Source organism: Cricetulus griseus, chromosome 4, assembly GCF_003668045.3.
Source record: "Cricetulus griseus strain 17A/GY chromosome 4, alternate assembly CriGri-PICRH-1.0, whole genome shotgun sequence".
Lineage (NCBI taxonomy): Eukaryota > Metazoa > Chordata > Mammalia > Rodentia > Cricetidae > Cricetulus > Cricetulus griseus.
Window position 1 is genome coordinate 149,978,340 of NC_048597.1, and position 14,295 is coordinate 149,992,634.

Genomic DNA, 14,295 nt, shown 5'->3' on the forward strand with positions numbered 1-14,295 from the left:
GCAGGCAGGTTTAGATATCAGGTAATTATTTATCTTCAGTAAGGAATGGAGAAATAATTTGTCACATTCAGCTCAAGTACAAAAAAACCAGAAACTGCAATGTTGAAGGTTGTGTGTGCTTGTTCATTCAGAATCTATGGACAAGGGAGAACTTTCTTCATACTTTTCCACCAGCCCCTGGTTATACACATGAGTTGGAAGCAGATTTTTGGTGTGTTTATCAAGGAAAATTTCTTCTGTCTCCCCAGATTAATAACAATGACAATTCTGGCTGTAAGTGGCTCCTTCATGACTGAGTTTGTTCTATCTGGATTGACAGATTTTCCATAGCCCCAGTTGTCCTTCTTCTACCTGTTTCTAATGATCTACAATGTCACAGTGGTGGGGAACGTTGGGTTGATCATCCTGACTGGCCTCATTCCTCATCTGCACACCCACTTCCATTTCCTTTCCAGCCTCTCCTTCATTGATCTCTGCTGTTCTTCTGTCTCCAGTCCCATAATGCTGATGAATTTTGTCTGTGAGAAGAATGTCATTTCCTGTATGGGGTATATGAGTCAGACTTTTTCTTTATCATTTTTTGTCATATCTGAATGTTACATGTTGACTTCAGTGACTTATGATCAAAATGTAGTCATGAGTTAATTTATTGTTTGGAGAAACCATTAATACCCTTGCTCTTACAATTAATAAATAATTAAATAGTAATTCCTACTAATTATAAACAATTTTAGGGTTTAGTTTGTCACTAGGACTTTGGCTTTAGATGATCCTGCTAAGCTCTTTTTCAAGAGAAGCAGGTGGATTGTACACAGTTGATGATGACCTGTGGCTGTTAAGTCTTGTGTGCACTGTAGTGATCAGGGAAAGGTAGGTTTACTGTGAGATTCTGTAGCCAATGACTAAGCATGGTGTATCTATGTGCCTGGGTTGACTATTTTCTGCCTAATATACATTGCTCATAAATCTGTTCAAGATTTTTTCTTCTTTTAAATTTAAATTAGAAAGAGGCTTGTTTTACATGTCAATCCCAGTTCCCTCTCCCTCCCCTCCTCCCCTGGCCCCCACTGACCCTTTATGCCATCCCCTTTTTGCTCCCCAAGGAGGGTGGGGCCATCCATGGGGCATGTTTAAAGTTTGTCATATCATTTTGGAGCAGGGCCTAGACCTTTAGAAATCCCCTGTAGTTTGAGACATTTTCACCACTAAGTCCTTCCATTTTTCTCCTGTTTCTTAGCTGTCTTTTGTTATTTTTTCATTAGTTAAGATATTAGTTCATCAGTGGGCACATAACCTAATCATGTGACTTGCATGTTATTAATAATGGCCTAATTATCAAAATTTTACGCAGTAAGATTTATTGTGTGACTTTAGATCTTTATGGTATATACCCAGGAACAATGAAGTTGGATTACATGACAAGTCCAGTTGTAGTATTTTTTGATGACTTTCTATACTGATTTTCATAGTGACTGGCCTAGTTGACATTCCCATTACTAGTGTACATAGTAGTGCAATTTTATGAAAATATCTTTTACATGAAAAAAGACTGGACTTTTGCTTGGTTTCAAACCAAGTTAATTATACATGTTGATATTATTTAAGCGTTAAGGTTTATGACACTGTATATTCATTTTGTTTGTTTATTCTGCTTTTAAGAGAACAATGTAACAAGCAACCATATTTGCCTTGGATTTTCCATGTCTTCAGCTTTTACAACTTAATCTAATATATAGCTTTGATGTTGGATTATTTGTTCTTTTATATTCATGACCAAAATTATTCTTCTCTGTCCCTGTCCCAGAGTGACATATAGGTGTAGGTGCATGTTTTGGTACTCATTTGCTAAATACAGTCAACATGTTGGAAGCAAACTTACAATAAAATTTGAAAGCAACATACAGGTATATCTTGATAATGTCTCTTTTACTATTTTCAGTGAGTTGGGGGAGTCAGTGAAGTGACTTCTACTCTTTAAATTTCTGTTATATACTTCTGTAAAGAATCCTTCATTTCTTCCTAGGACAGACTTTCTATGCTGTTCAAAAAATACAGAGCAAAGCCCTTTATTAGTAAGAGACATTAGAGCAGCCAAGCATCATATAGATAAACACAGTGGCCAGAATACAAATAGACGAGTAGTCATAAACTATGTATAGACAGAAGTCATGGGGACTGAAGTGGAGATTTCAAATTTGGCTTTGTCTTGATCAAATTACTTCAAGAGGAAGTCTGTGTCTTTAACCTTTAATACATTATTGACAAAAATGTATAATTGAACTTATAAAATAAAACAAATTAAGAAAGTTTTAAATGGCTCAGAACAAAATGTTGACTTTGTATTTTAGTGTGTAAAGTGATTGAAATATAGAAAGCAAAATGTCATATATGAAAAGGAGAAAGTTCTGTAGGATAGCACCTGGATAGTGAAAGTTCTAGGTAAGGAACAATCATCCCATGCATCCTTTCCAAAATCCTAGTGAAGGCTAACATGCACAAAAATGAAAAAAAAAAAAAAAACTCTAATAAGGAGAAAGGTGCCTCAAGAAATATATACCTAGGTCGGCATAGAGATCAATAGACTTCTTAATATAATATAGTGATGATGTGAGATTTCAATATTTCAGATTTGTATCAGAGAATATCATCCATCAATATATGAATGAACCAAAAATCCACCCAAATTATCATTTTAAAAGAAGGGATTTAATACCTGAAACTGGTTGTACTCAAAGAAGAGTCATAAAAACTTAGACAAGTTGAGAAGAAATCAGAGAAATACAGGGTATACTATGAAAACCAACAAAAAATGAAAATGGATATCAAAGAAAATTTAATAATGATGGAGCAACAATTTACAATATTTTAGAATAGTTGACAGTAGAAGCAAGAATATTGATACAATTGAGTTCCTAGTTACAATAATAATGGTAGGAACTGGTAGAGGGAAACATCAAGAAAAGTTTATGCATACACACAGTGCTGGGGAGTAGTAGGAGACCAACTTCGAATCTGTCAGAATACCTCAAACATAAGAAAGATCTGATAAGTGTGTACAAATGAGAGGAGTCCACGCCTTTCAAGGAGGCAGTTCTTGGTTTTAGAGGCCAGATGAAAACAGTGAGATAGGGAGGAATCAATGTTAGATTGTTCATCAGTTGCCTGCATGATGGTGAAAATAACAGAAGAAACAAAGAACTGGGTAAGAGAGTCACTGGCTATCATAAGAAAAATTTTGAAGATTATTTGAGTTTTAAGCACATCAACAGGAACGAAGTAGAATGGTCTGTGAGGTAGATGTAGTAGAAGTTCAGGCTTTAGAGTATGGGAAACAATGAATTCCTGAGTGAATGGCTGTTATTGACAGGAGAATCATATCAATACTCAAATGCATTAGACTCAAGGTAGGGCAAAACCTTCCCTGAGTCAGGCTCAGAGAAATAGCAAAAAGAGTTGCCCTGTTCTGTGTGGATATGGACAGAAAGTATTATCTACAGCTTCCTCCTCCCAGATGTTTACAATCTGAGAGTGCTCCTCTATAGAAACCTCCTACTGAGATTAGGTAAATCTGTTTCCTCATTCAGCTGATGGAATAAACCTGCCTCCTCCTTCAGGTATATACAATAAACTCACTATGATAATTTGAATAAGAATGACCCTTGCAAACTCATACATTTGAGTACATGGTCTTCAGTTCATGGAACTGTTTGGTAAGGATTAGGAGGTGTGTCTTGTTGGAAGAGGTGTGTCACTCATTGTTATGGGGATCCATTCTGCCAATATGTTTAGATACTAGCCTTAGTTTGAGGTCTGGGGTGCTATGTGAAGGACTGAGAAGCCTGAAACAAAAGCATGCTTTGTCTCTCTTGCTCTGGCTTGTTCTTGGCATGGACAGAGACCTAGGAGGCTGAGGGTCCATGTAGAATCAGAAGTGGCTTCAACCTTACTCAGTATCAGTAACTTTGTTCTTTTCATTGCACACCTTAATAAATTGGCTGTTTATACCTTTGTGATTTCACACTTCAACTTTTGTTGGTCTTTGAAGTTTCAAATGCCTATTCCAAACCCAATCTCTCTCTCTCTGCCTCCTACTTGAGAATAAGGATTCAAGCCCTTGACTACTGTTCCAGAACCATGCCTGCCTGTGCTCTGCCATGTTCCCCACCACAATGGTCATGGACTCTAACCTTCTGGAACCCTAAGTCCAATAAACTATTCTATAAGTTAGCTTGGTCATGGTGTTCAAAGTAATACAGTATAACTAAGACACCTACCTCCTTGATTTAGATGTTTAGAATAAAGAAGCTGAGTTTCTAGGCTATTTTTGGTGCATTTCCATTAGAGTGCCTCATCCATTCAATCTCAGCTTTTCTGTAAATGTGTCTGTGCGTCTTTCCTTTCTTTAGTACTTATACACCCCAGACATGTTTCCAGGAAACATTCATGTGGACTACAGAAGTACAATTAGACCAGTGATTTATTTGAACATTTTTACCATGGTAAAGATGGACAGATATGTTCCCTTATCTACTGTTACTGCCATTATGAGGGTCATGACCATTCTTTCCTTTACCAATCTTTCTTTCTTCTTTTCTTAATTTAATCCATTACCTTTCTTTTTTTACTATATAACCTTGGATTTTTGATTCCTCATCTAAGCTTCTTGAATGCTGTGATGCATAGAGTAACTGTAGAACAAGTCTAGCATTCTTTTTTTTATAAGGACAGATTGATAAAACAAAAATATAATAGATTAATTTGCCCAAGGTTTTGAGTGAAATAGGAACTATCGGGAACAAAAACTTAGAAATCAAGGAAAGGAACCCAATGTTATGACTAGGACTCAGAGAGACTGAAAGGTGAACTATAAATGTGATTTCACAGAAAGGTAGGGATTAATTACAAACTTGGAATATGACGCACAGTTAGCCTGTCTATTCTGGTTTTTCTTTGTCATTTTGTGCCATATTCATTCTTCCTGAGTACACACCAATGCCCATTCTGGAATGGATGTTTATTGATTCACCGTAAGTTAGGGAAGGTAGGACAATTTCTTTTTGGTCATCTGACTCACACATAGAGACACAGAATTGGGAAGAAGATTATTTCTGTTTGATGGTTGATTTTATGGTGAGTGATTCTATATTCTATAGCTTAGCTTATGGAAGTTCTTTGTTTCATGGTCTACCTTAATAGAGGAAAGGCTCAGCACAGAGTATGGACAGTTGCATTAGAGAAAGTTCAAGTTACCTACAAGTTCTGTTTTACTGGAATAAGATCAGGTTACTTGTCAGAAAACATCAAAGCCATACAACTTTTTTTGTTTTCAGCACATTGTTTTTCTAATCTGGAATATTGCCTATGAAACATATTACAATGTCTAGAGAAATGTTATTGGCCATGACTGGTTTGTAGGTGGTGATGATGTGCATTGTAATATTGGCATGCAATAATGATCAGAGTCAAGGGATGATCTTCAATCTCTTACCCATAAGAGCAACACAGCATACATTTATTTCCTCTGTATGCATTGTGATGATGACGAGAAATCCTGGTTTATCTGTATAAAGATATGCAATAGAGAAGGGAAATTACACCCTTATATATGTCTAGGATAGTCTTACATGCTATATTATGTGAATCTTTGAATTTAATTAAACAATATTATGATAACAGTAGCTCTTTTTTCCTGATTTATATTACTATTATTATCATTATTACAGTGCTAAGATTAGGCCTAGAAGTATATATATGCAAAGTAAGGCATCTACCACTGAGCTATATCCCACACCCTCTTTTACGAGTCATATTATATAGATATCTAGATAAGTATGGATGTGTAAATAAAATTAACAAGGTGAAAAATTATAACTTCACTAAATAGTTTATTTAGTGAGAATTAGAAAAATCTGGATTTAAACTCATACTTTCTTGAGTGCTTTATTGCTTCAAAACCTTTTTTTGTGGTAGAGTGTTCATCTATGAACTAATAGTTACTGATGCAACTGCCAGGATTGTAGAAAATTACTAGAAATGACAAGGGAGTTTGTCCCTGGATTTTTCTCTTGCTGAGTTGTGCAGGGAATAATGAGTAGAATTCTGAAGGGAACAACCCAAATATTCTTCTCAGGGAACTAGGTATTCCTGGTGGGAAATTACAATCTAAGCAGAAGTTTGTGTCTCAAAAGAAAGAGTATTTATATCCATGCTACATGATAGAAACACAGGCTATGTTATTTCTACCCTTAAGGGACTCACTCAACCTGGGAGGTATCATCAAACAGAGAATAATTTTCTATACTTTTCTGAAGGCTGTTCTTGGTTGTCAACTTACTATAACTGGAATAAACTATAATACAGAAATGGAGGACACAATTGTGATCCAGATGTTGAGGCAGAAAGACACGTGCCATTAATCTAGACAGTGTGACTAGAAGGCACACCTTCAATCTGGGCCACACCTTCTACTGCAAGCCTGTAAAAAGACAATGGAATAAGGAGGGGTTCAGTTTTCACTTGCTTGTCCTCATCTTGTCAGAACATCTATTCCTTCTTGGGGATTCCAGAAGACTAGGTGAGATACCCAGCCTTGTCTGACTAAGCAGCTACTAGATTCTTGGACTTACCATTAATAACTAGTCATCGCTGGAATATATATATATATATATATATATATATATATATATATATATATAAGTTCTGGTTCTGTGTATCTAGAGAACCCTGACTAACACAACTTCTGTTAAATTTTGCTAGAATGATAGTTTATAAGAATCTCCCTTGAGGGAAATAATGTATTGGATGCACATATGAGATCATTATTTTCCTTTGTACAAATAAATAGAACATTTAAGATAAATTCTTAATTTCAAATCATGCCATATCACTGGCACATATATTTTAGAAGGTCAGATCCAGTTTTGTATTGATAGCTAACATCACTTCATTATCAGAAATGGAGAAACCTTAGGACATTGGAGTAAAAGGTCCTGTGTGGTCCAACAGCAGTGAGATATTCAGGTGAACAGAGGTTAGAGTTTCATTAATCTTCAAAACATCACTGAAATCTCAAAGCTATAAAAATTATGTGTTCAAGAGACAGTGGTAGTTTATTTCTCCTTCTATCCCCAACCCCTAAGGAAGACTAAAGAGGCAGGAGGAAATGGGCATTTAAAGACTTCAGGAGGTGTGTCAGTGTTTTCTCAGAGTAGATGCTCATCATGCTCAGGAAAAGAAGAAATGGGGATGTCTCAGGAATGGGAAGGAATTTTCTTTGAGTGCTTTTCTCAGTGGCTTCAGGTAACAATGAACTTGTAACTGGTTCTAGCTGTCCCTTTGGAGTCAGTGACAGAGTTCCTTGTTAATGTGACCCTTCACTACTGTTTCTACAGATCTCCTGGTGACACAAATGGCTATGAAGAATGACTCATCAGTGACTGAATTCATTCTCACAGGATTGGTAGACCAACCAGAACTCAAGCTACCCTTGTTTGTTGTGTTTCTGGTGAATTATATAGTCACTGTGGTGGGAAACTTGAGTTTAATGAGTCTCATTTTCTTAAATTCCAACCTACAGACCCCCATGTACTTTTTTCTCTTTAATCTATCCTTTATTGATTTATTTTATTCATTTGTGTTTACTCCTAAAACACTAATGTGTTTTGTCTCAGAGAAGAACACCATCTCCTTTGGAGGATGCATGAGTCAGCTGTTTTTCTTCGGCTTTTTTGCCCACTCTGAGTGTTATGTGCTGACAGCCATGGCCTATGATCGATATGTAGCCATCTGTCAACCCCTTTTGTACATGGTCATCATGTCTCCTAAGAAATGTTCCCTGCTGATGTTTGGTTCATACTTGATGGGGTTTGTTGGTGCCATTGTCCATACAGGGTGTATGATAAGACTCAACTTTTGTGATTCTAACATCATCAACCACTACTTGTGTGACATCTTTCCCCTTCTCCAGCTCTCCTGCAGCAACACCTATGCCAATGAGCTTGTGAGTTCTGTTGTTGTCAGCACAGTAGTCCTTGCATCTAGCCTTATTATCTTACTGTCCTATGCTTTCATTCTTTTTAATGTTACTAAATTGTCATCAGGTAAGGGTTTGTCCAAAGCCATGAGCACCTGCAGTTCTCACATAATAACTGTTGCCCTATTCTATGGATTTGGTATGCTTACACATATCAAAACCTCATCTGATGAATCTGTGGGTCAGGGCAAAATTCTTAGTGTATTTTGTACATTTTTGCTGCCCTTGCTGAATCCTTTCATTTACAGTCTCAGGAATAAGGATGTCAAGCTTGCTCTAAAGAGAACTATGAGGAGATTCACAGTGAGGGAACCACTGAGGCTGCCCTAGCCTAGGCCTCCAATTTAGGTCTTTCTTACTACTGCATTTTCTTATCACCTCCTTTTTGACATTGTCTTTCCTTCTGTTCACCTTTCTTTTTATATTCTGGAAAGATTTCCAGTTTAATAAATCTTCTCTTTGCTCTACAAAAATTCTTGACTTTCTTATCTGGGTATAAGAAATTATTTTTGATCTAGGGACTCATCCTGAATGTGGATCCAGGTTCATCTTTGTACAAGGTAGAGACAAGATGACATATGTTGTGTCTTAAGACACTTCTATTTACTATTTATCTATGTACTTCTATAACCAAGGATAGCAAGGGAGATGAACATTTTCTAATAAGTTTACTTGTGTTGGCCTTTTGAGGGAGAAATTTGTAAAGGATTTTCCATTACAGGTTTTTAAAGACACTTGTGATTTGCAATAACACAGAGAATGGATGATAAAAATTGTGGTCACAGTAAAGCTGTCAACATTTCTAGGACTATTTATTGTCTTTTAAAATTCTTATATTTTGGATTTTGTACCTCATTATTACAAAATGGCATTATGTATTTTCTTGAAATAACTATCAATTTTTAAAATTATTGAAGTATGAATTAGGCTAACTTTGTATTCAGACTTTTAAAATATCTCTAACAGTGACAGTGGTTTATTTGTAATAGGGTGATTTGTCATAAATACAATTTGTCACTGCATTTGACTATTGATAAAAACTGATTACTTTTAATAACCACATAATAACAACATGTAATGTCCAAAGTCATTATTCCCTTGTAATATAACAAGGATGATGTTTTCAAATAACAGCCTACTTACTTCTGAAAAAGAAACTGTAGGTGACATATAACCCAGTGATAGAGTGCTTATATATGCTCTTGTTTGATTCTTACCAGACATGTCCATACACCTATTCACATACATCTATGTATACCTTTTAAACATATGTTCATAAAAATGTGTTTATGGCACAAATATTGAGCAACTGGAGTTTTAATTTAAGTGTGGAAATCTAATTTTTTCTTTTGTTTATTTATAGGAAGTCCTCCTCCAACTCACGTGCTATGTCAAACAAAAAGCTAATCTACCTGAAAATTTGTGTAATGTGTAACATTCTTTAATTTAATTCTTTAATTACTACTTATATTTATCCATTCCCCCATTCCTCCGAACTCCCATCCTCTCATGTTCCCCACCAATCCTCCCCAACCCATCTCAAACTCCTCCCCAAGGATAGTGAGGTCCTCCACCAGGGACCTTCAAAGTCAGTCATATCGTTAGGCGGAGGGCCTAGGCCCTCCTTGCTGTATCTGGGCTGCAATAGTATTCCTCCATAAGGAATGGGCTTCCAAAGTCCATGTGTGCTCTAGGGTTAAAGACTGGGTCAACTGTTAGAGGTCCCATAGACTGTCTTGGCATCCTAGCTGGCACCCACATTCTGAGGGCTTGGTTTGGTCCAATGCTGTTTCCACTGCTTTATGACTAGGGTCTCCATGCTTTCACTAGATCAGGTCAACTGTTTCTGCAGGCTCTGTTTCCATCTTGGCTCTTTTGCTAATCCCTCCTCCCTCTCCACAATTGGATTCCAGGAGTATTTTTCAGTTCCTAGCTGTGGGTGCCTGTTTCTGCTTCAAAGAGCTACTGGATAAAGGCTCTAGGAATAGACACCAATCACATTATGGAGGAGGGCATCAATGGAATTTTCTACATCACTGCTTGGATTCTTAGTTGGTGTCATCCCTGTGGATCCCCTAACATTCCCCTTCTGCCAGACTTCTCTCCATACCTGTACTGTCTCCCTCTATCAAGACATCTCCTTTCCTGCCCTCATCTATTCCTCCCCTGTCTCAGTCCTTTTGTTATGCTCCCCCCTCCCCTTCTTCCCTTCCCACCTCCTTCCCCTCCACCCTCTCTCCATGCTCAGTGGTTCTTGTTCCCCTCCCCTTCTTCAAGGGACTATGAAATCTTCTCTTGGGGGTTCTCCTTATTTCCTAGCTCCTCTTGCAGTATGGATTGTAGACTGGTAATCCTTTGCTCTATGTCTAAAAATCACACATGAGTGAGTACATACCATGTTTATCCTTTTGTGACTGGACTACCTTACTCAGGATGGTTTCTTCTACTTCCATCCATTTCCCTGCGAATTTCAAGATTCCATTGTTTTTTTTTTTCTGCTGAGTAGTATTCCATTGTGTAAATGTACCACATTTTCTCTATCCATTCTTCAGTTGAGGGGCATCTAGGTTGCTTCCAGTTTCTGGCTCTTACTAATAATGTTACTATGAGCATACTTGAATATATGACCCTATTATATGAATATGCATTCTTTGGGTATATGCCCAAGAGAGAAATTTCTGGGTCTTAAGGTAGACTGATTCCCATTTTCCTGAGAAACTGCCATACTGATTTTCAAAGTGGTTTTACAACTTTGCACTCCCACCAGGAATGGAGGAGTGTTCTTCCTTCTCCACATCCTCTTCAGCATATATTGCCATTGGTATCATTGACTTTAGCCATTCTGACAGGAGTAAGATGGTTTCTCAGAGTGGTTTTGAGCTGTATTTCCCTGATGACTAAGGATGTTGAACACTTTCTCAAGTGTCTCTCATCCATTTTAGATTCCTCTGTTGAGAATTCTTTATTTAGTTCTGCACTCTACTTTTTAATTGCATTGTTTGGTGTTTTGGTAGCTAGCTTGTTGAGTTCATTGTATATTTTGGTGATCAGCCCTGTGTCGGATGTGGGATTGGTGAATATCTTTTCCCATTCTGTGGGCTGGTGTTTTGTCTTGCTGAGTGTGTCCTTTGCCTTACAAAAAGCTTCTCAGTTTCAGGAGGTCCCATTTATTAATTGTCAATCTCAATGTTTGTGCTACTGGTGTTATGTTCAGAAAGTGGTCTCCTGAAACAATTTGTTTGAGGGTACCAACTACCTTCTCTTCTAGGAGGTTCAGTGTGGCTGAATTTATGTTGAGGTCTTTGATCCATTTGGAGTTAAGTTTTGTGCAGGGCAATAAATATGGATCAATGTGCAATCTTCTACATGTCCAAATCCAGTTATGCCAACACAATTTGTTATAGATGCTTTCTTTTTTCCATTGTACAGCTTTAGCTTCTTTGTCAAAAAATCAGGTGTTCATAGGTGTGGGGGTTAATTTCAGGGCTTTCAAGTTGATTCCATTGGTCAACCTGTCTATTTTTGTGCCAAACTGTTTTGAGGACTATGGCTCTATAATAGAGCTTGAAGTCAGGGATGGCGATGCTTCTGGAAGTTCTTTTGTGTACAGGGTTGTTTGGGCTATCCTGGGTTTTTTGTTTTTCCATATAAAGTTGAGAATTGTTCTTTCAAGGTCTGTGAAGAATTGTGTTGGGATTTTGATGGGAATTGCATTGAATCTGTAGATTGCTTTTGGCAAGATTGACATTTTTACTATATTGATCCTACCTATTCAAGAGCATGGGAGATTTTTGCACTTTCTGGTATCTTCTTTAATTTCTTTAAAGACTCAAAATTCTTACTATACAGGTCTTTCTCATTTTTGGTTACTGTTACACCAAGATATTTTATGTTGTTAGTTGATATTGTAAAGGGTGATGTTTCTCTGACTTCTTTCTCAGCATATTTATCATCTGTATATAGCAGGGCTACTGAATTCTTTTTTAGTTAGTCTTGTATCCTGCCACTTTGCTGAAGTGTATCAGCTGTAGTATTTCCCTGGTAGAGTTTTTCAGGTCACTATCATATCAGCTACAAACAGTGAAAGTTTGACTTCTTCCTTTCCAATTTCTATCCCCTTGAGCTCCTTTTCTTGTTTTATTGCTCCAGCTAGAACTTCAAGGACAATATTGAAGAGATATGGAGAGAGTGGACAGCCTTGCCTTGTTCCTGATTTTAGAGGAATAGCTTTGAGGTTTCTCTCCATTTAGTTTGATGTTGGCTGTTGGTTTGCTGCATATTGCTTTTATCATGTTTAGTTATGTTCCTGGTATTTCTGATCTCTTCAAGACCTTTATCATGAAGGGATGGTGGATTTTGTTAAGGGCTTTTCAGCATCTAGCAAGATGATTATATGGTTTTTCTTTTTCAGTTTGTTTATATGGTGGATTACATTGATGAATTTTCCTTTATTGAACCATCCCTGCATTCCTGGGATAAAGCCAACTTGATCATGGTGGAAGATTTCTCTGATGTGTTTTTGGATTCCATTTGCCAGTATTGTGTTGAATATTTTTGCATAGATTTTCATGAGTGATAGTGTTCTGTAATTCTGTTTTTTTTTTCATTGTGTCTATGTGTGGCTTGTTTACCAAGGTAATTTAGCCTCATAGAAAAATCTTGGCAATGTCCCTTTTGCTGCTACTGTGTGGAACAACTTGAGGAGTACTGGTGTTAACTCTTGTTTGAATTTCTGGTAGAAGTCTTCACTGAAGCCATCTGGCCCTTGGCTTTTTTTAGTTGGTAGACTTTTGATGATTGACTCTATTTCATTAGGGGTTATAGGTCTGTTTAAGTTGCTTTTCTGTTCTTGATTTAATTTTGGTAAGTAATATCTATCCAGAAAATTGTTTATTTCCTTTAGATTTTTGAATTTTGTGGAGTACAGGTTTTCAAAGTATGACCTGATGATTCTCTGTATTTCCTCAATGTACATTGCTATGTCTCCCTTTTCATTTCTGATTTTGTTAAATAGCATGCTCTCTCTCTGTCTTTTGGTTAGTTTGGATAAAGGTTGTGGACTTTCTCAAAGAACCAACTCTTTGTTTCATTGAGTCTTTGAAGTGTTTTCTAATTTATTGATTTCAGCCCTCACTTTGATTATTCCCTAAAGTCTACTCCTTTGGGGGGAGTTTGCTTCCTTTTGTTCTAGAGCTTTCAGTTGCACTGTTAATTGTCTAGTGTGGCTATTCTCCATTTTCTTCATGTGGTCACTTAGCGCTGTGAACTTTCATCTGAGCACTGCTTTCAAAGTGTCCCATAAGTTTGGGTATGTTGTGTCTTCATTCTCATTAAATTCTAGAAAGGCTTTAATTTCTTGTTTCATTTCTTCCTTGACCCAGGAATGGTTCAATTGCACATTATTCAATATCCATGAGTTTGTAGGGTTTCTGCAATTTGTGTTGTTGTTGAATTCTAGCTTCAAAGCATGGTGATCTGATAAGATACAGGGGCTATTCCAATTTTTTTGTATTTGTGTAGTTTTGCTACATTGCTGAGTATGTCATCAATTTTAGAGAATGTTCCATGTGGTGCTGAGCAGAAGGTATATTCTTTTGTGTTCGAATGGAATGTTGTATAGATATCTGTTAAACTCAATTGGGTCATAACTTCTGTTAGTTCTTTTGTTTCTTTGTTAAGTTTCTGTCTGGTGGTCCCATCTAGTGGTGAGAGCAGGGTGTTGAAGTCTCCCACTATAAGTGTGTGAGGTTTTATGTGTGATTTAAGCTTTAGTAATGTTTCTTTTATGAATGTGGATGCCTTAGTATTTGGAGCATAGACGTTCAGGATTGAGACTTCATCTTAATGAACTTTTCCTGAGGTAAGTATGAAAAGCCCTTCTCCATCTCTTTTGATTGATTTTAGTTTGAAGTCTAATTTGTTAGATATTAGGATTGCTACACCGGCTTGTTTCTTGGGTCCATTTGATTGGAAAGTCTTTTCCCAACCCTTTACTCTGAGGGAACATCTGTCTTTGACATTGAGATATGTTTCTTGTATGCAGTAGAAGGATGGATTCTGTCTTTGTATGCATTCTGTTAGCCTGTATCTTTTTATGGGCAGGTTAAGACCATTGACATTGAGGGATATTAATGACCATTGATTATTGATTCTTGTTTGTTTTGGATTGTTGTTGTTGGTGTTATTATTTGTGGATTTCCCCACTTTTTAGTGTTTGTAAAGTGAGATTATCTAGTGCCTAGAGTTTTTTGAGTGTAGTTATT

At 36.9% G+C, this 14,295-nt stretch overlaps 1 protein-coding gene across 1 annotated transcript; it reads left to right on the plus strand.

The window, feature by feature from the left end:
* Nucleotides 1–7,402: 7,402 nt before the first annotated feature.
* Nucleotides 7,403–8,362, plus strand: LOC100773942 (olfactory receptor 143). The gene has a single exon (XM_027412227.1). The coding sequence runs from the start codon at nt 7,409–7,411 to the stop codon at nt 8,360–8,362; it is 954 nt and encodes a 317-aa protein (XP_027268028.1). The 5' UTR covers nt 7,403–7,408.
* The last annotated feature ends 5,933 nt before the right edge of the window (nt 8,363–14,295 follow it).

Excerpts from the sequence above, each read along its gene's own strand:
- LOC100773942 (XM_027412227.1), top strand. The coding sequence starts at position 7,409 with ATGGCTATGAAGAATGACTCATCAGTGACTGAATTCATTCTCACAGGA.